We start from the raw sequence: 25,623 nt of genomic DNA on the forward strand, positions 1-25,623 counted from the left end.
AAAACACGCGGATGTGGGGGAATTTGAATGTCCTTGGATGTACTCGGTCGATATATCGATCCAACGCATAGCTTGCCTGTTTATGAGTAAATGGTAAAAACAAAGTTGTGAAATTCAATTCCCAACATGGGCATAGTATGGTTCGTGGTTAAAATTACATTTCAATGGACCAAATCGCGATGAATATCAGACAAAACATCCAGACTACCTGTTATGAAATACTATCTATTGCTAAATTGTATTTTTTTAACTAAAAAAACGCAATATTGGTTGCAGTATAACTGAATACCAACTAAACCTTTTTTTTAAATATTATTGTCCCTGTTGTTTCTTCTAAGCTTTAATTCCTGAACACAATTGTGTCTGTACAAATGATCTAACTATGCACCTATTTTTATGAACATGAAGTTGTAAATTCCGGGATAAATTCTGCTTCATCGTAAAAGAAATGAGCATCGATGAACGAAACAAGCAAGTGTTGGGCCTAGGTCATTTGTAGTGCCCACGCTACGCGGAGTACAGGCTACAATATACAAACTGTCATATGTTTGCATATTGGATAGACCAAATTGTGTTCACGCGCGGGAGGAAACAGTGTTAGCAAGGGCTAAGGAACGCCCAAAAATGTTAGGGATATACAAAACTCTTCAGTCATTTTAACTAGGATTACTCAATGCAACAACTATGAAGGTGTACATGTTAGTTATACGCTTACAAAACAATGCCAAAACAAATTTAGAAAGTGTTTGGTTATGAATAAAGTAAATCTTCCATATGAACATTGAATACATTGGCGTTTTGGTTTTACATTTACGTGTAACATTACGACAGCTAATAAGCAGAGAAATTGTCTTGCACTGGTCATGAAGTTTACAATGGATGTTGCTGCAAAGTGTACAGAAAAAACCTACACCTGACAGTTACTTGGAACGATGTTCTCCAATAACATTGATTTTAAATGATTGTTTAATTATCTTGTTTAAATCCCACAACCACAAAGTTATGTCAATATGCGATCCTGGCTATTTTATTTCAATATGCGATCCTGGCTATTTTATGTCAATGGTGCAATCCTGGCTATTGTATGTCCATGGTGCAATCCTGGCTATTTTATGTCAATATGCAATCCTGGCTATTTTATGTCAATATGCAATCTTGGCTATTTTATGTCAATATGCAATCCTGGCTATTTTATGCCAATATGCGATCCTGGCTATTTTATGTCAATATGCAATCCTGGCTATTTTATGTCAATATGCGATCCTGACTATTTTATGCCAATATCCGATCCTGGCTATTTTATGTCAATATGCGATCCTGGCTATTTTATGTCAATGGTGCAATCCTGACAATTTTATGTCCATGGTGCAATCCTGGCTATTTTATGTCAATATGCGATCCTGGCTATTTTATGTCAATGGTGCAATCCTGGCTATTGTATGTCCATGGTGCAATCCTGGCTATTTTATATCAATATGCGATCCTAGCTATTTTATGTCAATATGCGATCCTGGCTATTTTATGTCAATATGCGATCCTGGCTATTTTATGTCAATATGCGATCCTGGCTATTTTATGTCAATATGCAATCCTGACAATTTTATGTCAATGGTACAATCCTGGCTATTGTATGTCAATATGCGATCCTGGCTATTTTATGTCATTATGCGATCCTGGCTATTTTATGTCAATATGCAATCCTGACAATTTTATGTCCATGGTACAATCCTGGCTATTGTATGTCAATATGCGATCCTGGCTATTTTATGTCATTATGCGATCCTGGCTATTTTATGTCAATATGCGATCCTGGCTATTTTATGTCTATATGCGATCCTGGCTATATTATGTCAATATGCAATCCTGGCTATTTTATGTCAATATGCGATTCTGGCTATTTTATGTCAATATGCGATCCTGGCTATTTTATGTCAATATGCGATCCTGGCTATTTTATTCCAATATGCGATCCTGGCTATTTTATGTCAATATGCGATCCTGGCTATTTTATGTCAATATGCAATCCTGGCTATTTTATGTCAATATGCGATCCTGGCTATTTTATGTCAATATGCGATCCTGGCTATTTTATGTCAATGGTGCAATCCTGACAATTTTATGTCCATGGTGCAATCCTGGCTATTTTATGTCAATATGCGATCCTGGCTATTTTATGTCAATGGTGCAATCCTGGCTATTGTATGTCCATGGTGCAATCCTGGCTATTTTATATCAATATGCGATCCTAGCTATTTTATGTCAATATGCGATCCTGGCTATTTTATGTCAATATGCGATCCTGGCTATTTTATGTCAATATGCGATCCTGGCTATTTTATGTCAATATGCGATCCTGGATATTTTATGTCAATATGCGATCCTGGCTATTTTATGTCAATATGCGATCCTGGATATTTTATGTCAATGGTGCAATCCTGACATTTTATGTCCATGGTGCAATCCTGGCTATTTTATGTCAATATGCGATCCTGGCAATTTTATGTCAATATGCGTTCCTGGCTATTTATGTCAATATGCAATCCTGGCTATTTTATGTCAATGGTGCAATCCTGACAATTTTATGTCCATGGTGTAATCCTGGCTATTTTATGTCAATATGCGATCCTGGATATTTTATGTCAATGTGCAATCCTGGCTATTTTATGTCCATGGTGCAATCCTGGCTATTTTATGTCAATATGCGATCCTGGCTATTTTATGTCAATGGTGCAATCCCGGCTATTTTATGTCTATATGCGATCCTGGCTATTTTATGTCAATGTGCAATCCTGGCTATTTTATGTCCATGGTGCAATCCTGGCTATTTTATGTCAATATGCGATCCTGGCTATTTTATGTCAATGTGCAATCCTTGCTATTTTATGTCCATGGTGCAATCCTGGCTATTTTATGTCAATATGCGATCCTGGCTATTTTATGTCAATATGCAATCCTGACAATTTTATGTCAATGGTGCAATCCTGGCTATTTTATGTCAATATGCGATCCTGGCTATTTTATGTCAATATGCGATCCTGTCTATTTTATGTCAATATGCAATCCTGACAATTTTATGTCAATATGCAATCCTGACAATTTTATGTCAATGGTGCAATCCTGGCTATTTTATGTCAATATGCGATCCTGGCTATTTTATGTCAATATGCGATCCTGTCTATTTTATGTCAATATGCAATCCTGACAATTTTATGTCAATATGCGATCCTGGCTATTTTATGTCTATATGCGATCCTGGCTATTTTATGTCAATATGCAATCCTGGCTATTTTATGTCAATATGCGATCCTGGCTATTTTATGCCAATATGCAATCCTGGCTATTTTATGTCAATATGCGATCCTGGCTATTTTATGTCAATATGCGATCCTGACTATTTTATGTCAATATGCAATCCTGACAATTTTATGTCAATATGCGATCCTGGCTATTTTATGTCTATATGCGATCCTGGCTATTTTATGTCAATATGCAATCCTGGCTATTTTATGTCAATATGCGATCCTGGCTATTTTATGCCAATATGCAATCCTGGCTATTTTATGTCAATATGCGATCCTGGCTATTTTATGTCAATATGCGATCCTGACTATTTTATGTCAATATGCGATCCTGGCTATTTTATGTCAATATGCGATCCTGGCTATTTTAAGTCAATATGCGATCCTGGCTATTTTATTCCAATATGCGATCCTGGCTATTTTATGTCAATATGCGATCCTAGCTATTTTATGTCAATGTGCGATCATGGCTATTTTATGTCAATGATGCAATCCTGGCTATTTTATGTTCAATCCTGGTTATTTTATGTCACTGATGCGATCCTGGCTATTTTATGTCAATGGTGCAATCCTGGCTTTTGTATGTCTATAGTGCAATCCTGGCTATTTTATACCTTTTTATGGTGCGGGAATTGACATCCGGGTGCTTTGGTAATTTCGGTTTAGTAATTTGCACTTCACGACAAGATCAAGTTGTTACATACCGTCATTTAATAAGAACAATTTAGTAATCGCCGCAGTTTCGAGTGTGTTTGAAAAATTCTGTGTCAAACTGCGTCATTTTCCCACCAAAATAACGTTTCTTTTTTTCAACAATTCAAATCTGAAATAAGATCATAAATCAAAGTAATATTTGATATATTATTAATTTAATTCCAACTTTTCGCGATTTTTTGACAAAATTACTGAAATGGAAATTGTACTTTTTTTGTGTGTTAAGTCGTCAGCCATTCAAACTTTACAATTTACTTGTATAAGTTCATACACTATTTGGCTAACAGTATTGGCCATTCTTTGCACCCAGGTACATATTATGCGATTATGATGTTTGCTTATGATAGTAGGCATATTTCAATAACAAATTATCAAATTTTAAACCTCGGCTTTTTATTTTGATATATTGGGTTTAGTGTAAATAAATGACATTTTAGGTAATTCATAAAAAATTAAAAACGCGAAAAGTTTGAACTAAAAATAATATCTCAAAAAAATTACTTTGATTTATCGTATTATATGATACAGATTTTGGTAAAATGAAAAACAAAACATAATTTTCAAACCTATCTGAAACTTGCTGTAACCGAAATTTGTCTTTTCCCCGCACGATGTCTGAATAATGTCCTCCCGGGTGGTACCTATAGTCAATTTGAAACCAGTCTGCGACCGTTACGCCTGTGCAAGCAGATTTTGACGGCGTGGAATATGTGCTTATTCCCATTTAATGAAACTGGTTGCAGTCAAGTGTGATTTCTTTGTAATCCACACACGCCCATTGTCGAATAATCAAGCGCTGATGAGTGCCTGTGTGTTGAGTAATCAACCGGCGATTTGCATGCACACGAGGGTTGATTCCAGATATACCCATACAAAGTTTATACAATGCACTCGACGCTCACGTCGCCATGTAATTTATCATAAACATCGTGTGGAAAACGGGATGTAATAAAAAACAGCATACAAATAGTTTATTTTACAGTATAATATCAATTTATTTGATTTTTGGGTAAAACACTGATAACGACAGTGACCGTACAAGCATCAAAACATGATCAATAAAATAAATATAAATGAGCGTTTTCAGCAACATGTAATATTGAACTCTCTTGAATAAATTAATAGGCAGATACAGATTAAAAAAAACAGTTCTTAAAGAAGAAGAAGCTAGGGAACACTGTGACTCATTTCAGTTGCGTCATACGTATTTCAGTGCAAGACGAATACAAGAAGCTTACACTATAATAAGTCCTTAGGGGAACCGAAATACTAAACATCCTGGAAGAGAGTGGACGATTGGGTCACCATGAACTGATTAGTACAACCGGTGAATGACATGTGACCCAATTAGTATGAGTAGATTGGATACATGGTAAATCATGTCCACGCGAGTACAATGCAAGGTTCCGGTGCGAGTCAAAAAGTTACAAAACTGATATTATTCATCACTGGTATGATATTATTTTTAAAATTCGACCGGCATTTCAAATATATACCCTAAGCGATGACTGTTCTATACATCTTATGTCGTATTATTGAAAGACTTGTGGACTGATTAATTACGATGGCAGTCACTTTATATCGAAGGATTTTGATTTGTAGAGTAGCTGTACTGCGTCGGTTACTGAATAACCTGACAAGTCGTATCAATGATACTGCGCCTTCAGCAGAATGAGTAATCATTAAAATTCAGTCTGTCATTAGAACAGTCTGGACTCTGAGGTCGTCCACCATCACCACAAAGAGAGGCCACAGCCTTAAAAACAGTCTGTGCGGAGAACAAAGTACCGATTGTACCCGGATATATATCACCGTCTGCGTTTCACAGTTGCAGGGCATTAATTCCGATTCGCTGAACTTACACATTTTATAAAACGCACAAGAGGGTCACCTGAGATTAAATTAAAGAACATGAGATAAGCTAGAATAGATTTCATTCCCAAATTCAGAGGCAGTGTTAATTTTAAAATTTCTTTATTTTCCCAAAGGTAATTTCTCTAATTTAATTATTTCAGTTATGGCACCTTATGTGGGATGTTAAATAAAGCAAACATTTTGTAAATATATATTTTTTTAAACATATATCGCAACTAATCTGCATATTCACAGTATCAATTTTACCCCAGAACAACATGAGCGTTAAGAACACTAAAAGTGACAATTCCGCCATGACGTCACTGCAGTTGTACAAACTGTGTTGTGGTGGCGTAGATAAGACATAAATAGTTGTGTCCGGGATTACAGAAATAGAATAATGCACGTTTGTGACATTTTAGAGGAGACAGTTTCTCATGGACTTTAAGTCTACTTATGCTAGCCAATTAAGTGTATACCATGGCGCCAATTAAAAAAAGACCCCCTGTGAAGCATGATATCAAAGAGGGAAAGTCAAGTTAATTAAATCATGGGGCTCGTTTTTTAGCTCCATGATATAATCGTCGAAAGATTATAATCTCAGAATACTTTGTTCATGGAAGTACCCACGCCCGTTATATTTGGTCGTCGCATTGTGTGATAATTGACCTTATAAAATATGTCCATGCCACTATTTTGCTGTGAGATTTAATCGCGTAAGGTTGTTATCTCAAATTTCAACAAGAACAAAATGATAGTCAGTGTATCAGGTATACACTATTGTACGGTTCACAGCCGTCAACGCATTCTAAATCATTACGCTAATGAGGTATCACAATATGAAATGTATCTGTATTTACAGGAACTTCCAACTGAGTGGCTGGATGGTACGTGCAATTTAAACGTGTTGTGAAATGTTACGTCCATGCGACGGCTTCTGTTTAATGCTTTACGCAGAAACGAGCAGCGGTATCCCTGCATGATAATTCTACAAAAATGGACACTGACCATTTACATTAACGACGCGTAAGAAGTGTATAGAACACTATTAACTATCCACAAATTACATTAAATGTTCAGCCAGATATGAACGAGGAAACAGATTTAGTCCACCTGCGTTGAGTATACTATATAACTGTAATAGTGTCGCTTCCCTTACGAGAAACACGCGGCGAGTAACGTTATCACCTCTCGCCTGTGTATTGGTATGCTTGTTGTCGTTCGTTGTTCATCCACGTGTTCCGACCTTTGATGCAATTAGCAACGGTCATCAGCGACTTGCGTAGGTTCCTGTTACAACAGAAGCAGATGATCGGGTTGACGCACACCTGGAGATATGTCATCCAGGTTGCCATGGCAACAAATTGTTCCGAAAAATTGTAGTCCCGGACAAAGATGATGATGTAGTTGTAAATGATGTAGGGTAGCCACAATACAAGGAAGGCCAGGGTAATTATGTATGTAGTTCGTGTGGTCTCCGACTCCCTTTTGAAATGCGCGTGGAGATGAGAACGCCTGGCGTACTGCGAGAATCCGACCAAAGTTGGAGGAGGGGGACCCAGTCCAGCAAAACCAGTTACCCAGTTGGCAGCAGCACGTCCCGTTGCGCCGGGTCCATAAAACGTCCAGTTGTTAGAACTGGCGGGGACAAAATTAATCGGAGTCATCTTGCGATGGTGTCGCAAAAATATCAATGATTTGAGATACATTAAATGCGTCAAAATAATGGATATAACCAAAACTAAAATAAAACCCAAAGTGTCGTTAGACTTATAAAAACGATGGTCGTAATTACACTGGTATTCCCGCGGTATATACGTGTAACTTCCCAATCCAAACACTGGGGGAAATGCCATCACGATTGCTAATGCCCACGCTACTAGAATTACAAGTAAACACGCTAAAAATGACATTTTGAGCCGGTGAAATTTGTGATACCTGAAAACAGCATATCGACTGATTGCGAGCACGAACAGCGTGAACACGCTCCCAAACGTGAGTAGCACATTGAAGAAAGCTATTACTTGGCAGACTGCTTTACCGTAGATCCAGCCATGGTGTGACACGGCTGATGCAGTGAAAGATAGGCAGTGTAGTGCTCTCAACATATCAGCCAATGCAATATTAAGAAGAAAGTAAAATGGCGGGCGATGCAAGCTTTTGTCCCTAACAACAATGAAGCACATGATCCCATTACCGCACACCGACACAGCTATTATGACTATAAGCGTGAAGGTTTTAAACACCGCTAGTTCAGTCTGTGGTTTATCATAGCCCATTGTCTCATCGCTGCCGTGTCTGTTGTCTAACCCAGCTACAACCGCCATTATGGCCGTCACTGACGAAGAAGAATTATCACAGTTCTGTGTTGTTGTTGTCGTATTCGACACCACCATTTTGAAGATATTCAGCTCTTTGTCGTACAGTAATTGCGTTGCGATCTGGCCCTCTTTCTTCTACTTCATTGTGCACGAAAGTAGCGAACGCGTTTCATTGTGTGTCTCGTTTATCCCAGCGTGACTGCTCGCATCGTAATCTAAACAGTAGAAAATAAAATAAATACATAATTAAATAATTACATACAGGCCCCACAGACAGAACAGCCTGAAACAATTAATGTTAAGAATTGCAGGAAGTCAGTTTACAGGATGTGTGTGATATTGGAAGGGTTGTGATTTGGAACACCGTCGTTATCAGTTAGCACCATATTTGTCAATGTTTCTCTCCATTCTTAGTTCCCGGCGATCAAAATAAATGTCATATCAATAATAAATTGTGTCTATTAACCCTGTCTCATTTACATATTCTATTGCATATTTTAAACAAAGTTCATTGTTGCATGAACAAAAATAATGAGGTATATATTTGTTTTCGTTTATTCGGGTCAACTCCGTGGCTTTAGCGTGTATTCTCGTGATGGTGACATGATTACTGGCATGAATTAAAAAATATTATATTTGTTGTTGAGAAGCGAAATAAAACATTAACATCATTAATGTTGATGGGTATCCGGGTGTGTTTGGTATTGAAATTCGACGTTACCGAGGCGATATCAACTGTCTGCTGTGTTTCGTAAATCCATTTGCAGGCCCAAAATGACGATATGACGTTCGTTTCGTTTCACCGATGTAAAACATGATTACGGCATTATACTGGCACTATGCATGCAGCAAGCGATGACAAGCAAAACCCGTTCTGTGCAGCACGTTAGGTTTATTTACTCACCCGAATAATAGACAATGGGCAATCTGGAGTGACAATTTTAAGGATGTATGCTACAAAATAAAAAACCCATGGAAAATCGTTTAAAATACTACAGGTGTACAGGACATGTTACTCTAAACTCATAGAAAAGAAAAAAACATGGGGTTAATGTACTAATTTTTAAGATACACAACTCACAATTATGCTGAGTCAGCATTTTTAAGTAGCTTTAATAAATAACTTAAGTTGTCATTTATACTCGGTCTTAATCCACATTTTTACTGAAATTGGTTTTATCCTATCAGCACATAATATGAGTTCATATTTAAATTCAATTCTAATGAATTTAAGAAATTACCTATTTAAAGAAAACAATAGTTTCCTTCATTTGGTTTTGTATTTTAGATAAAAAAATTCATAGAAACTGTCCTACAAAAAATTTCATCCATGGAAATCTCTTGAAATTGTGTATATGTCGAGTGCTTATGAAGTTATTCCATATTATACATTGAAAATGGTATGTTAATGCACTACTTTTTGAGAAATAATTAGTTTAATTGTCAGTTTCAATAATCTTGGTGGCCATGTTGGATCATTTGCGTGACCTTTGACCTTTGCCAGTCCCCTTGTCAATATACATACCGGGGTACATCAAATATGGTCATGTACATCCAACATCAGTAGATTATATTGTTTTATATATGAAGTACAGTTTATATATATTGGCTGGGTGCTTGGGAGAATATTCTTACCTTTCATTGGAAATATAGAAATTCAAAGTCAAGCCACTATTAATGCACTGAAGTATTATTTTCTTCTGAGGGATACTGATGAAAGCATTGTATTCTCAGTTAGGGCACAGGTGTGTATGGTGGTGGGGAGGGGTGTGGTGTGCTGTAACATACATACAAGGCAGAGTATGACTAGTGTTACCATACATGAAGTGACAAAAAGATCAGTATTGTTTAATTGTAAGTAATATTTATTTTGTGTTCTGTTTTTTTAAATATTCATATATCGATAAATAAATAAAAGTGGTCCATAAATACTAATATAATTAAATATTTCACATATTTTAAAATCATATAACACTTGCTTTATCATTTTATTAATATACAATTGTATGTATTTAATTTTTTTTAAATCTGGATATAAATACACATATTTAGATACAATAACCTTCAATGGACAAAAAAAGTGTTTTCTTTTCAGAAAATATGCCAACATTGCATGAATAATCCCATTTTCACCCTATGAGACATTTACATACCAAATATCAGTCTAGTGTTCTCAAAGAAGTCATGTAATGAATGGATGGATTAGTGAACTAAAAAAATATCACAAGAGTCATTAATCATTGTTTTAAATATAGTTACTTCTTTTCAAAAAACTGCGATAGTGACAAGAATGTTTTTTTATGTTTGGTTACCCGTGGATGACCAAAATAATCTTCACTAAGCAACTTCACCAATCCATCTATCCCTCCTCTGCTATAAGCCAAGTTCAAGTGACAAAAAGCCAGACCAGAAGCAGCTATTTTCTCAGCCATACACTTTGTAATTACCTTCTTACTTATTAGTTGACTAAGAGAAGACAGATTTTTCTTTTTACACAATAGAAATTCAAGAGCTTCTATAATAAAATCAACAGAGAAGCTATGTTTACTAATATGGCTGATGTCAACATTACATTTACCAATCAATTGTTGAAGCATATGTACATCATGTTTTGCATTGTGAGCACTGTATTCAGTGTGTAAATAATCATTAACCAGGTTTTCTTCAGAGTAAGATGATCGAGGTGGTAAAATTTCACGAAATACAGAGAGCGTATCAGAAAAGCAGCAATGTTTATGTTTCAGTTTGTCTAAAAGACCATATCTTTGCACAGAACTAACCAGAATCCTAGCATCAAAATTCTTACAGTTATGTGCAACTAACACAGAATTTAATGGAATCCATTCTATAAAACTCTCAAGAGCATCTTTCTGTGATAATGTTGGTACTAAATTAAAGTTATGAAACAGTTTACCACATGTATATGTCAACCCAGTTACATTGGATGCTGCTGGATGTATTGGCTGACAGGGGTCAACATACTCATCAAATATTTTACCATCATAAGATGCAGCAATCTGACAAATTGAGGAATCAATACCAAATGATGTTGTTTCAAGATCAAATACAACAACAGGAGAATCTTGAAGTATTTTTACTGGAAAACTTACAGGAGCATTAACTGGTTCAGGAATACATGTAATATCAATGTCATTTCTAATTGCAATGTTTGTGTTGTATGTGTCACCTTCTCTTAACTCAGTAGCATTACATTTTTTGTTTCGCTCCTCTTTTAATTGTATACGTCTAAGTTTGTATTTTTTGTTTTCTGTCTGCATCTTTCTTTTTCTTGCTTTATTGTCTAGTTTTATTCCCCTCACCTGTGAAACAATTCCAGGAGATAGTCCATTTTCTTTGTTAACACTACAAACATATGTGTATCCACTATTTTTCTGTGAAACTGCTGCTGCAATGCGGATATTTAAACTTTCTGATTTACTGTAATGTCTGTTTTTTGGTGCTTTAGAAGCAACAGTGTTATGAAAACTTTCATTGGCTTGTGTTGAACTCATAAGAGAAAGTTTATTTGCACATGCAGCATAAATTTCAAAAATAGATTTTAAATCTTTACGCAATTCTACCCCAGAAAGATCTTTACCATATGGAAGACGTTTGTGGCAGTAAGTATCTGGCTGACGTTGGTAACCACACCATTTACGATCACATGATTCATGAGATCCAAATGCATGGGGAACAATGGCAAGCAAGTTTTTATTGATTAAAGCTGGCCTACCTTTGTTCTGAGTAACAGCATAGGAAAAACATGTTTGAAAATACTTGATAACACGTGGTGTTAATATTTTGTGAGTTTTTGAAAGTTCATATAATTTATTTCCTAGACCTTTTTTGGTGTGGTTCATATCTGGTCTCTTTTCAATATCTTGGTTAATTTCTGTTCTTAGTTTATGAATGGTTGTTGTATCATCATCCATAGTTAAAGATACTGTTTTAGCACTAGTTTTGTTAATAGTTTTTACCACTTCAACAGCAATATCTCCTTCCATAGCTTTGGAACTCCCTGTCCAGTTTTTACGACAGTCATGTTTTCTTGTGTTCATATCCCCATTTTCACAAATTTTGCATCCCTTTGAACGCACAGCATATCCCATAATTTTACCAGTTGCTTCCCCTATAGCAGCACCATGACCTGACAGACTGTTATATTCTTTGCCAGAGCCACGGCGCTGCCATGCACCATCAAAGGAAATATCAACTTGATTTTCATGTGAACTAAGTTTTTGTTCTTCAGTAAGAGCTTTAACACACAGTCGTTTTGCAACATTCTCAATACCAACACCTGCTTCTCTTTCTCTTTTCTTTAATGTCTTGTGGTGTATACCCGGTATATTCAGTGAGGCAAGGAAGTTATTCACATGAGTCTCTCCCATTCCACTGTGTACCATTCCTATGTTATGAAATAAGAAACAACTTAGATTAACATTTTATAAGATTAGTTTTTGCTGCCCTACATTACTAAAAGTATGATCACCAATATATGACCATAAGAGGTTAATAATTGAGATGAATCCTTAGTTTGCCTGTAAATCTTACCGGTGGCTAATTTGGTATTTACATCAAATATAGGTAATCCTTGGTTTGATTTGGCATTCCTATGTGTCGAACCTGTATACACATGGTTTACAGCACCACATCTCTGGCAAGGTATATACAGTACACTACCAAGACCATATCGTCTCTCCTCCTGGCAATCCACCAGAACAAGGTGTTCACAACACACAGCACAGGCTTTTAATCCCTCAGCTAGAACAGACAGCTGTACTATTCTGCGTCCAACATTCCAATTTATAGCACTTTCTGAAGTAACTTCTGTAAAGATAAATCAGATTATCATTACAGTCATCATGTAAATAAATTTCATGCAATTTGCACTACTATACTGGCTAACAGATATTGACAACAGTAAGATGTTAACATACTATCTGTGCTATTCGTAAGAAATGTATGAATATTTACAGAAATAAAAAGAAACCATTATTCCAAAATCATCATTTCCAAAGGAGCCATAGGCAAAACAGAAACTCTCTCACATTCAGATAATGTGAAAAATAACAATAATTTTTAGGTCATGGCTTATTTTCAGAAAAAACATTTATTGGGAGAAAATGTCCAAAAATATATATTACAATGTATTTAGAACAAAAATATTTGACACAATAACAAATAGAAAAAATAAAATTCAAGTATCTACTATAATATGCAAGTATTTTAATTTTAATTTCCTTAACACAGCCGCAAGTTCATCATGTTACATGTTAATTTTTTTCTGAAGAGTAAACAGATGAAATTTCAATGCTCTAAATTTATAACACTGGGAAAATAAATATGGATTTCAAAACAGCAAAATATAGAAAATATTTGAACATGCTGTTTATTCATAGTTAAAATTGTATCCCCTTGGTTATATGGAAGTGTGAGGACAATCATGCCCTCAAATTGGGGGTTTTGTGCGTATAGTTAAAATTACCAGTTCGCGTTGAAGGCACCTCGTCATAATTAATGAAAGCTGCAGACGACGCGACAGACAAACTTCGTTGTCAAATATTTTTTTTATCACAATTTCTGTATTTAGTGAAACAGGAATTAGGAAAAAATAAACACTGTTTCCCCCAAAATAAGCATAATCTGATGTTCATAAAAACAAATAAAATGTGAAAATATATTGATTCGAGTTGTGGATAACAGTTGCAGACGACTCAACCAAAGTTTACGTCGTAAACTGACACCGTACGTACGTACCTGAATTTGATTCTAAAACTACTTCAGCAACTTTCTTATGTTGGCGGTTCGCCTGGATAACTGCCAATCTTCTTCTCTTCTCTTTCTCGGTCAAAAATCCTTTAAATTTGCGTGCATTCGGCGATCGCGAAGCGTACTTGTTTGTTGTGGCAGCCATCTTGAAAGTCTGCTTCAAATGCGCAGAACGTATGCGCAGTGCATTTCCGCGCATACAACCTTAATGTAAATTGGGAAGCGTGTTTACTAAACATAATAACCAGCTGGGTGCAAATTTCCATCAACCTATTAAAAAAAAACAGGCTGTACGTGCCTTTCTAGAATCTAATTATAATATACCTTCCTGTGCCCAATTCTTTTGTTCGACTGAAATGTACATACTCAGAAATAAACGGTAGAAGCACATGTTATTCGGTACTGTTTTATTCTAGCAAGGCTAATAAATATTTTCAACTTCGATCACAAAGGCTAGCTTTATCGAATTTGTGAATATCAATATGCATGCATTATTTATTGTCTGTCCTGGTTGCCGTCTAATCTAGATTGAAAGTAAAATATTTTGAAATAGACAGTCACCGATTACATTTCATCAAAATAATAAAACAAAAAAACAGACGTACCGTTGATGTAATTGTTCATCTTGATCGTCGTCGTTCCCCCTCACAGCTGACGAAAAAACACATCCCTGATGCACACCACTGCATCACCTTGTAATGAGCGTATGAGGGGCGAACGCTGTGCGCAGTCTCCGTGTGTTTTATTGTCACATTAGCTCCTCTACCGCATTCAGGCATAGAGGGCGGAATTTCAATTAACCCTTCAATCTAAATATCGTATGAATGCCATCTGTGACTTTGACGATGTGTTGACAACATTCAAACACATAGCCTTCAAATAACAGACATATACTAATGTGAGAGGTAAATAAACCCAATTGTGTTACCATATGCAGTTTATGAATGTATTGAGTGGTGTTAACAACGGCCACAGCTGTAACTTGTACCAGTATACGTAAACACACTACATCCGGGCATACTGTCTGCATACTGAAAATCACGTACAAACTTACCACACTATATCTAAACAAAACACAATTTGTTTAACTCATTGTGTTTATAATGTTTAATAGTGAAAGGAAATTCTTTAAAACTCAACAAATGTAAATGGGAAACTGAGCCACATTCTCACATCTCGCCAGGGCAATCGTGCGTCCATGCGTTGCCTGTCTCATACATTGTAAATTGAACTTACCGAATCTCAGCACATATTTTTGCACCAAGGTCAAATGTCACATATAGTATCATAATTGCCTGAAATGACAACATAATTTGCAAAAATCGGTGTTGAAGTTATACATTATAACTTGTTCCTTTTGTTGTCGCTGACTCTGAAGTGTTCTTCAACCTTAAAAAATCCTAACAAACATACTAGTATTCAGTTATGGTGGTGTAGATATTCGCAAACTGTTTCGTGGCATCTTTTTTCGTAAATTGATAATTTCTATACAATTTCATATGTCAATTGGTGCTGGTACTAGTAAAATATCTGTGTTCCAAGTTTTCAAAATGTTATTGTGCTAATTGTTCCACCATGTGCTTTACAATTTAGCGATGAATACTCTCATTTCAGTAACAGTGAATGGCAACGCGCAACTCAGAACGGGCGTGTGATCGTGATGATATGTTAAGGGTGCGGGAACTTCAGAGGATTTTGAGAGTGTAGTGGGGGTATGAGAAAATGATCATTAGTACAAGTCGAGTAGATGGAGTATAACACTTTATTTTATGAGCACCTAAATAAGTTTTTAGTCTTCATAGAACGAAGTCTGAAACAGGGATTTATAATTCTATTTTCACGTGTCTTTGGCAATTTCTCTGGAGTACTTTGACCGAATTTGCTCAAAGTGGGTACAAAGACAATACATAATGTAATTCATATGCCCATTTGTTTCAATGTAGTCATCAATCAGTGCGCCTGTTTTCATTTCTACATGGTTTTACTCACTGTAATATTGCCGTTCCATTATTTCTTGTGGTCACAGTAACACATGGTCAGTTACAAATACATGTCATCTATTTTCACGATAATTCTATCCACGCATCTAAGCATTTCTCGAGCAGACACACTTTCACTGTTTTTGTTATAATTTGGTACAATAAGGAAATACACAATGGTGTGGACATTTGTTACGATAATATCTGAAGAAGGATCATCTGTCCGACAACCCAATGTTCCGACAACCCAATATCTGGTTAAATAGGTGATTTTCCGTACAATTGGGAGATCTCGCGAGATGCATGAAAGACGCGCGTCGAACGATTTGATTTTCAACTCGAATTTCTTTATTTCGTAGCTCACATCGACCGGCCGATCTTCGACAGAGGAATATTGCTTCCGAATACCCTCACTTAATCGAAATTGCCTATCATCAAATGTGGACAGCACATTATTAAGCATGGAAATGTCCCCCAAAATACTTTCGCGTTTGTCGAATCCCACGCGATGTTTGACGCGACTACGACGCTATGACCTTTGTTTGTCTTGTTTTTACGCTCGATTTCACGCATAACGCGTGATTCTCGCAGTGAACGGAAAATGGTCTATTATTATGACTGTATGCGTGTATGCTAGTAGAAAATAATTCTTGTTAAAAATAATTCTTGTTTGGCCATGGTCAAATAATCATTTATTTAGGCATAAATGTTATGAGTCCAGCGTCACAGTGTATTTACGCGTGGGTCGAACGTCGTTGTCCCGAATTTAGTTATAGACCTATAATAGACCTTTATGGCCACGCTGTGTGGCGCGGATCGCGTGGACGGGTTTCATGCCCGGTGGCCGAGGAGAAGACGTGTAGTGGCGTGAAGCTAGGCGATTAGGTGCCGTACGCAAGCGCCGGTTCGAGTCACGCACGCAGTATGTGTTTACTATAATTAGACATAATCTTTACCTTGCCGTTTATTCGGTGTTATTTGCTTACTTTATGGATACGGTTTAGTTCGCACGAAAGTCGTACGCAGATGGCGCATACGGAATCATCAGGATGGGGACGGGCACACTACCTCTTGGGACCGTGCCACTGAAATGGTTCCTGTTTTTCAGGATTCTAGAAATATACACGAGTCTTATTTACTTTCCAAATTCAGGATAATAAAAATTACGAGATACGGACTACGGGAATGGTGTCGGGAATAGACAGACACAATGTCTGTTACCACGTTACGTAACATGCAAGGTTATTTACATTGCTTGATTGCCTTCCGGAGCTCAGCGAACATTTATTACCGAATCTACTGCCACCCGTCTACGTGTGAATAGTGATGATTGTGACGTCGAACACTTGAGCCTAGGTGCATTTGGGAAAGAAAACACAGGAGTGCGTACGATTAAAACAGTTGATATATCACTCCAGTTAAACTGTGGTGAGATTACACTACGATCCCTAATTGTACCAAACATAAGCTCGCCTATATGTAACTACGTTGAACCAGCCGTACGTAAGCATGGATATCTACAGGGATTAAAACTTGCACCACATGTACAATCAGACACAATGGAGATCGACTTACTTATAGGGGCTGACTACTATTGGTCTATTGTACAAGACCATGTCGTGAGAGGTCATGGACCCACTGCAGTCAAGTCGAAGTTAGGATATCTGCTATCTGGACCGTCGAAACTGGACAGTATTTCCGTATTAAACGCGACGGTCATGAAAATCCTGACAAATACCTCATCAGAAGAACAGCTCGTCACAAAATACTGGGATTTAGAGTCCATCGGGATATCGGCCGCGGGCGAAAATGAGAACACTGACGAACGTTCCTTTGAACTATACCGTGATACCAAAATCGAACGCAAAGGAAACAAGTATATCGCTGGATTGCCGTGGAAGGAAAATCACCCTCCCCTTCCAACTAACTACTCGCTAGCCAAAAAAAGAACCAGGTCAATGGTACAACATCTATCAGACGAAATGCGAGATATATACAATTCCATCATAAACGATCAGCTAAAGCGGGACTTTATCGAGAAAGTCACTGATGATGACACAACTCGTGGTCATTATATTCCACATCACCCCGTTAAAAAGGATTCGATAACAACACCGATAAGAGTCGTATACAACTGCAGTGCCAAATACCGCGATCAGCAAAGTCTCAACGATTGCCTTGATACCGGGTAAGTTGTACCCACTAGAACTAAGTGTGACAGACAATTCGGACTGCAAAACCGCCTCCAAAAATATTGACCACATGCCTGTAACATCGCAACGTCCTAAGAGAACCGCTGCTGCTATCGCGGAATTAAAAATACGGGACACTTTTGATAATAACAGTAATGATTAAGTCCTGTGACTCTTTATACATTTGTTGAACTGTAATGCAATTATACGAGACAGTTCTAGACAATCTTGATGGATATAGCTTATTATATATTATCGTTTATGATTATTTTATAATATTTTTTCGTTTATTCTATTGTATTTCATTTTTATTACGTTCTTTATTTCGATTAACCTATTCCATGTGTTTTCGACATATCCGTCGTCGACAAAGATTATAGAATTTTCTACTTTGATTTTACTACATGTTAAACTTCAAATCTGCGATCACTTTGGCCGCCCGGAGAATGTCGGGAATAGACAGACACAATGTCTGTTACCACGTTACGTAACATGCAAGGTTATTTACATTGCTTGATTGCTTTCCGGACCAACTACGGGTTGGACCAACTACTGTTTTAGTGTCCATTAGCGGCACCCTTTCAAGTTTACAGTAATGACTTTGACATCTGTTTTTATTGTATTTAAGTGTGTAGTATCTGAAATAAAGTTAGTTGTTCACTAGCCTCAGAAGCGTAAATATCGTCTTGACTGACTTCTCTACTATCACCCACATTTCTGGTGCCGAGACCAGGATCTGCAACTGTAAACGTTATAGCACTAAAACCTATAACTACTCACAGTCCCTGTGAACTACTTAACCACTCATCATGCCTGATAACGAAGCCGTGCAAACCGTTAACAGAGAAGCGGTACAAGATGCTACCAAAAAACGAGGCTGTCATCGAACACAAGTTACCAAACTGCTGAAGAAAGCCGAACAACTGATGGAAATCGAACAACCACAACAATCACATCTAAATAACCTTGCAAGTTACGTAACGTGGTAACAGACATTGTGTCTGTCTATTCCCGACAAATGGAGGCACTATTTCCATGTTCCTCGCGATATTGTGCTATAAGCCACACCAAACATACATTTCAGGATGGGATTACAATTAAGAATTCTAATGACTTATAAACATGAACGCCAGTGCAAAAAAAAAAAATCAATAGTAATACTTGTGTTACAGTAATGAATAGTGAATGACATTCAATGGTCATTCGTTCGAGAATCGAGAAACAACATATTTGTAATAACTTCAAGATGCGCGAAATAACATAACAGGTTGGTAAAGCGACAGTTTCTAAAAATTACAATCCATGGGTTACGTATTATAGGTGGACATGGGTCAGGGGAGGGGTGTTTCGTCGCCAGTCCTTGCCCGCATTTTCTGTCTCCGCCAGCGGTCACTATGTTATATGCCTTGGTTGACGGATTGTCACACTGTCTCCTCTTGGAATTTAAATTTATTGTGAAACTAGAGTTAGGCCAGGCTTTTATTATCCCTTGTTTCGCGAACCCGCCGAATGAACAGGAGCCGAAATTGAAATAAAAATAAAATTTTATTTCAGCGTAATTTCTCGCGCCCGCCGACTTGTAAGCGCAAAAAAATGCTAAAAAAATATTATTTTTATCTTCATTTTTTACCACCCGCCGCATAACAAATCCAAGTTGCATTTTCGTGGGAGTATCATGATCAAAATACCGAAGTCTCGCGCAGATGAGAAACAAGGTTATACCATAGACCCTCTAACAGAGGGTCTATGGTTATACATGAAATACAATTTTATTTCATTTCGTCTCTCCAATCAATGATCTCACTTACAATTCTTTGAGAATCACACAATTTTTTCCTGCCCTCCTCAAAAAAATTGCCTTATAAAAACTCGAGAAACAAGGAATAAAAAAGTCTGGCCTTACTAGCTGCCTGTTTTGGTATGGCTGATATTTTTTGCTTTGCCAATTTCATTTTACGCCAAAAATATTGTGTAACACACGTTCACCTCCATATATAATTCTCAGGTACACGACACTATTGTAAAGCTATTGGTGGTTTATAATTTCATGCATAGCGCGTATTCATCGCCTCGGGACCGTATTGTATTTACGCAAGAGAAATCCATGTGCGATGCCACTCGGTAAGGTTTCCCTATGCGTTACTAAAATTGTGCTAAATCGTATTTCATAAAAAAATAATAATAATAAACTCTGTTAAACCTGTAAATATAATTATTGAAACACAAAACAACAAACCCGATTAGGGCGGAAGTCTACACATTTTTTTTTATCAAGTCTGAAGTCGGCAATCTGAAACATTCTTAACTGAGGCACGGTTAATAAGCGTGACTGAGGGATCCATGTTTTTTTATTACATAAACCCTCAACATTATTTCTATTTCATGCAAAATTATTTGGACGTTAAGGGTAGATAGAAACGTAAGTGGAGTGTGCCCAATTACGGTCTCTCTTCTGTCAGAGCATGGAGGTAGAAAAGTACCTCCATGGTCAGAGCTAAATGATGCTTCTTTTGCCACAGCTTAAGTATCACCTATTTCGACACGTACTGAACAACGGTTATATTGTGCATTGTTTGAATCGGTCGAATTACATAGTAGTTGCCATACTACGGCATATGAACGGTTTGGGTCATCGGACAGATAAGTGCCCCCCCCCCCAAACTGCATTAGAGTTCAGTCATACATGTGACCTGGGCAAGTTTCATATGAATGAAAGTTTTTTTTTTCAGTTATACTATACTATACAATCAAACATATCCCCTTTTATTTAGTTATATTTGTATTTTATTTATTTATTATATCTAAGGTCACTTTGTTTATTACTTAATATTCAGTGAAAACTGGAAATTCGAGTCTGAACATTGTACGAGATGCAAAAACTTGATCACTTAAAGCGCAGTAGTTGTCCATATATGGGTCTCATATAAACAAAGATGGTGACTTTGACTGTTGCGCAGATCAACAAGTATGAACTGACACATTTTAAGAGCGCATTGGATTGCGGGAAAATCAATGTTTATCAACACAAATGTCAAACAAGCACAGCGCGATGACTACCACGCTTTAAAGCGGGCAGTCGTTAACTGCCCATGCGCCAGGTGGCCATAGCGTGACATAATTTACAAACAAGCGTCTACCCATGAGTCTTTGCGTTCTTAGCATGTGTTATCGCTTGGAACTCGATTCCCGCACGTGCGCAGGTGATGACCCTCCCGCTTTAAGTGGTACATTTCATCACTGTGGGTGATAAGGTTCGAACAATGCACAAAACTGACCATTTTTTAATTTATGCCATTAATCAGTCATTGTTCAAGTAATCTAATCAAATTGCTGAATTTTCAATTTCAACATTTTCATTGCATTATAATTAAAGCGAAAGGGTTGTCACCTGCGCACACGCGGGAATTGAGTCCCAAGCGACGATAACACGTGCTAAAAACGCAAAGGCTCAAGGGTAGATGCTTGTTTGTAAACAGTGACACGCTATGGCCATCTGACGCATGCGCAGGTGACAACTCCCCCGCTTTAAGTAACAACTCATGGTTTGTATCTTGTGAATTTTCTTAATAGCAATCATTTTAGCTTTGAATGAAAATAGCTCTATTCTGTATATCAAAGTACAAATCAACTTGGGCTATATTTACGACGGCCTCAGAGTGTGTTATTCATTGTGCTGCATACTTATATCCACAACTCGTATTTCATATTATTTATACCTAAAATTTATTTCCCTTATTTGTATCAAATTCTTCAAATATGCTTTCCTTGCGATAATTTCATTCAAAAATTCACACCATTACAATATTTTTCTTGCAAATTCAAAAATAAAAACAATAACAGACCATGTTACATTACAACTAATGCGCATTACTACATCTCTATGAAAAAAATTTCTCCTGTAGCAAAAAAAAAATTAGTATCATCAGAGTCGCTAGTAGGCTTCACAGGCACAGCATCAGTTCACATGGGTGTAGAGGATACAAAACAGGGTAATTTTTAACCAGATGGTCAGGCTATTGATGGTTTGTTTCTCTGTATCCACCTAAATTATTATAGGACTCAACATCGTTTTCGTTGAGACAATCTGTGCAGTCAATACAATAATAATAACATAACAAAAAAAGATACACCAAGTGTCTATTTGTCTTGTATCTATTAACACATTGCCTGCTGATTCCTTTTTTGCCCATTGATTTAAATATTTCTGTGGAGGCCTCTAACAGACAATGTGGTAAAGACATCTTGAACAACAAATTAAGTGCATGGCATGGCTTTAAAGGCCTACATGTTTTTCAGGATTGGAGCATTCAGAATTTAAGTTATACACAACAGTGTACACAACACATAATCAGTGTCTGATTGAATAGACATGATCCTTTTTAGGTTTCTTCTGTATCTCAGACAACTAATAAATATTAATAAATACTATTTGTTGTCTGGGTCTGTATTAACCTAATGTGATCTGATTCAATTGAGTGTAAAAGTACATGTGGCTGACTAGATTAATGTATAAAAGTATACTCGAAAGAAGAAATGTAATTTTAACCCTAAAACTATCCATTTTTCTACAAAACCCATCACCATGATTTACTGGGTACATGTTATAAAGAATCCTTTGCTGATTATGCTATGTTAACATTGGAGATTATCATGTATAAACAGACAGACATGTGGCAATCAACTGTTGTTTGGAATATTACTTCTAGTACTAGTATTACTAGCGCATATTCACTTGAATATGATCTGACAAATTAATCTTCACTGCACTAGATTGTTACAGAAAACAGTTAACATTTTAAGACAGGTTGACTTTGTATTCTCTTGTATACAGCCAAACAGAAAGTCAGGAAAAGATTTTTTGCATGAAACCAGGGTTAGGTTTAGAGGAAAGGGTAGGTGTTAATCCAAAAGAGTTGTGGAAATGTTTGCTGGTTGTTTAGGGGGTTGCATCACAGGTCTGTCTTAGATATTTGCACTATACTGTAAAACCATTTATTTCACTAGAATTTAATTTCACTGTTTTCATGTTTTGAGCAATTTCATTATGCTCATGAACTTGGCAGGGTTATTTTTTTTATTACACATGTATATAATTTAGCGAATTTTACTTAACAAAATTAAAAACCAGTGAATATTTAATGCATTTACAGTATTACACAAATAATCGGCCACCCTCAACAGAAAATACTATGCAGTGGTAAAGAGAATCAAGGTAATAAAATAAATACTAGATACTAAATAACAAGTTGAGCAATCTTCTTCAAATTATTTTTATAAACAATTCAATACAATTTCCATAAATCACCAAATCTGCTGATTGTCAATGTCTAAATGTAGCGGATGTTAACTGTTAACGTCATAGCATAGTTCTCAATGTAATAAACTCGTGCGGCTGATGCTGTTTTCTTCTATGCAGTATATACATGTACGTTTTTAAACGGTGATTATATCATTAGGAGTTCAACAAGATGTTATTTCGATCAAGAGTATTCGAGCTAATGTCAGATATATTCTGATGGCCAGTGGAGGTAACAGATCATGGGTTGTAGTCTTCAAGTACACTAATGGTTATACCTTATAGCACGCAACTGAGTCAGATCATCTCTTTTCTACCTCCATGATCAGATCCACCACCAAATGTGAACACAACACCTCCCCCCATATAGCTGCACCAGTCACGCTGAACAGTAAGCAGAGCACGAATTGTTCTCATTTCCAACTAATTTCATGCAATTAATCTAGATACAAAAATTCCTCCGTGGTCGTTACGAGTTTTTCAATGTGGTCAAAAGTCTGCTTCACTGAAAAACACAAATTTCAGTGACCATGTCCATCATGGCGGCGGCCATAGGCATGTAGTTATTGTCCCGACTTCCTTCTTGCGTACACACCTAAACAGGCAAATATACCAAGAATTCCGATGACAAGGCCCACGATGAGAGCGATTGCGTCTCCTGCATCAAATGCAGAGACCACTGGAAGACAAAGAGTCAAGAACAGGAAAACGAACTGCCAAAATTCTGCCATTTCCCTCGCCAATTTTTGGGTCTGCAATACGTGCAAAGGGTTTCACGTCATCTAAATGGCTCACGTGACGCAGTGATCATGTGACAAGGTGACATCATTGCTTATGGGCCATACCATTGATTATGGCAGGGCAGATTAGCATACATGGAAGGCTTGACAAATAACAGATAAGGGAGGTACTATAAACAAAATCATACGTGGATTTTTGAGCATCAACAAAATAATGTTTATAATCTAATACATTTTTGTTACTATTAATTATTTACGATAAACAGATGGAGCCAGACAATATCACAATGATACAAAATGTTGCATTATGTTACTATTATTATTTGTAATTGTAAACTAAGGCATATAAAAACAAAATGTAGGTTAATTAGCAAAAGAACATGATCATAAAAAGCGTATAATGATGTGAGCTGGCTCACTGATGACGCGCAATGTTTTGATCACGTGACCTTTACTTTCCTCTGTTGTTGCTGCTGACTGCCAACACAATGGCGGCCACCGCACCAACATTGGAGAAACTTCCTGCGTCAGAAATGAACGCAGACGATCGTGCGGAACTAACACCAAATGCTATCACAGAAATCAATGACAAGGAGAAATCTGGTATACCATTGAACTCGCCATGGACTTTCTGGCTGGATAGGTGAGCATAAGAAGTCTACTTCCTGTTTGATGTATCGCCATTGAATAGCTCAGCTGGGTCACGGTCATCCTCTCCTGTCATCATTGTGTCAAATAAACGTTTTCGTCTGTTATTTTGTTAAATTCTTTACAAGCGCACTAGTTTGAACACATATTGGTGTTTAATCCTTAAACGTCTCGAGCGTCGACACGACACATGAATTTACGAATAAATATTTTGTTCAACGTTTGCAACGAAAATTTCCGTAATGGCGCGACGGTCCCGGCCGGGAACGCCATGCAACTATTGTAATGGGCGTCGCACAATTCACAACGTAGCAAATCGGCATGCAAAAAAACACAACTAATGGTCTGAGTATTGACGTTTACAGTATAGTTAGAATGCAGCTTGTTATGGGAAATACCAAAATATACCAAAATGTGTCATAAGACTTGTCTTGGGAAATCTGTACAGATTTCATGGTCTCTGAGAACTCTTCTGCAATGCCCGGTTTATCTTATAATAAGCCAATGTAAATTTAATCAAATTTCACATGCTATGGACTGGCTATATTCCTCAAAGCTGAACCAAGGCATGTAGAGAAAATTTCCCCATATCCTGCGAACTCCACAAGTGGCACTGCTTCATGATAGCATTTTATATCAACCAGTTAATGGTTTGCAATTAATACAAATTTAGCAACAACTGAAAAGTAATTTGTGTTTTATGTAGGTGACAAACTCCAATTATTGTTGTTGCAATTGCAATAGACAATGTTTTTTTTTTGTATGATGATTTTTGTGTATTATAACATGTCTTTGCCTTTATTTGAACATT

The 25,623-nt window shown here is 36.8% G+C and overlaps 5 protein-coding genes across 6 annotated transcripts in view; 2 read left to right on the forward strand and 3 right to left on the reverse strand.

Annotated features, from left to right (window-relative positions):
• Positions 1 to 4,983: 4,983 nt before the first annotated feature.
• On the reverse strand, positions 4,984 to 14,672 carry LOC100313612 (G protein coupled receptor 85-like protein). 2 transcript variants are annotated; one of them, XM_006816138.3, is made up of 2 exons: positions 14,563 to 14,672; positions 4,984 to 8,403 (listed from the first exon to the last, which is right to left on the reverse strand). In XM_006816138.3, the coding sequence occupies exon 2, from the start codon at positions 8,261 to 8,263 to the stop codon at positions 7,052 to 7,054; it is 1,212 nt and encodes a 403-aa protein (XP_006816201.1). In that variant the 5' UTR covers positions 8,264 to 8,403; positions 14,563 to 14,672; the 3' UTR covers positions 4,984 to 7,051.
• On the reverse strand, positions 10,033 to 14,169 carry LOC146747740 (uncharacterized). Its single transcript, XM_085497045.1, has 3 exons — positions 13,946 to 14,169; positions 12,740 to 13,015; positions 10,033 to 12,593 (listed from the first exon to the last, which is right to left on the reverse strand). Exons 1-3 carry the CDS (start codon positions 14,154 to 14,156, stop codon positions 10,444 to 10,446), a joined length of 2,637 nt encoding a protein of 878 aa, XP_085353171.1. The 5' UTR covers positions 14,157 to 14,169; the 3' UTR covers positions 10,033 to 10,443.
• Positions 14,673 to 17,495: 2,823 nt separating the features above from the next.
• LOC102809036 (uncharacterized) lies at positions 17,496 to 18,128 on the forward strand. Its single transcript, XM_006816152.1, has one exon. The coding sequence runs from the start codon at positions 17,496 to 17,498 to the stop codon at positions 18,126 to 18,128; it is 633 nt and encodes a 210-aa protein (XP_006816215.1).
• Positions 18,129 to 21,827: 3,699 nt separating this feature from the next.
• Positions 21,828 to 24,215, reverse strand: LOC146747741 (small integral membrane protein 30-like). Its single transcript, XM_085497046.1, has one exon. It carries the CDS (start codon positions 24,153 to 24,155, stop codon positions 23,988 to 23,990), a length of 168 nt encoding a protein of 55 aa, XP_085353172.1. The 5' UTR covers positions 24,156 to 24,215; the 3' UTR covers positions 21,828 to 23,987.
• Positions 24,216 to 24,611: 396 nt separating this feature from the next.
• The window catches only part of LOC100370061 (eukaryotic translation initiation factor 4E type 3-like), a 28,026-nt gene continuing 27,014 nt past the window's right edge, over positions 24,612 to 25,623 (forward strand). The window contains exon 1 of the mRNA XM_002734497.4: positions 24,612 to 24,807. Within this exon, the coding sequence (XP_002734543.1) occupies positions 24,653 to 24,807 (155 nt within the window). The 5' untranslated portion in view covers positions 24,612 to 24,652. The remainder of the gene's footprint in view (positions 24,808 to 25,623) is intronic.

Source organism: Saccoglossus kowalevskii, chromosome 3 (assembly GCF_978046115.1).
Source record: "Saccoglossus kowalevskii chromosome 3, keSacKowa6.1, whole genome shotgun sequence".
Lineage (NCBI taxonomy): Eukaryota > Metazoa > Hemichordata > Enteropneusta > Harrimaniidae > Saccoglossus > Saccoglossus kowalevskii.

What these genes read in the sequence shown, in the direction of transcription:
- LOC100313612 (XM_006816138.3), bottom strand. Translation starts at nt 8,263, where the DNA reads ATGGTGGTGTCGAATACGACAACAACAACACAGAACTGTGATAATTCT.
- LOC146747740 (XM_085497045.1), bottom strand. Translation starts at nt 14,156, where the DNA reads ATGCGCGGAAATGCACTGCGCATACGTTCTGCGCATTTGAAGCAGACT. An exon ending in AGTTTTAGAATCAAATTCAG is followed by an intron (nt 13,016 to 13,945) that starts GTACGTACGTAC and finishes TTATCTTTACAG; the next exon opens with AAGTTACTTCAGAAAGTGCT. An exon ending in AAATACCAAATTAGCCACCG is followed by an intron (nt 12,594 to 12,739) that starts GTAAGATTTACA and finishes TTCATAACATAG; the next exon opens with GAATGGTACACAGTGGAATG.
- LOC102809036 (XM_006816152.1), top strand. Translation starts at nt 17,496, where the DNA reads ATGGAGATCGACTTACTTATAGGGGCTGACTACTATTGGTCTATTGTA.
- LOC146747741 (XM_085497046.1), bottom strand. Translation starts at nt 24,155, where the DNA reads ATGGCAGAATTTTGGCAGTTCGTTTTCCTGTTCTTGACTCTTTGTCTT.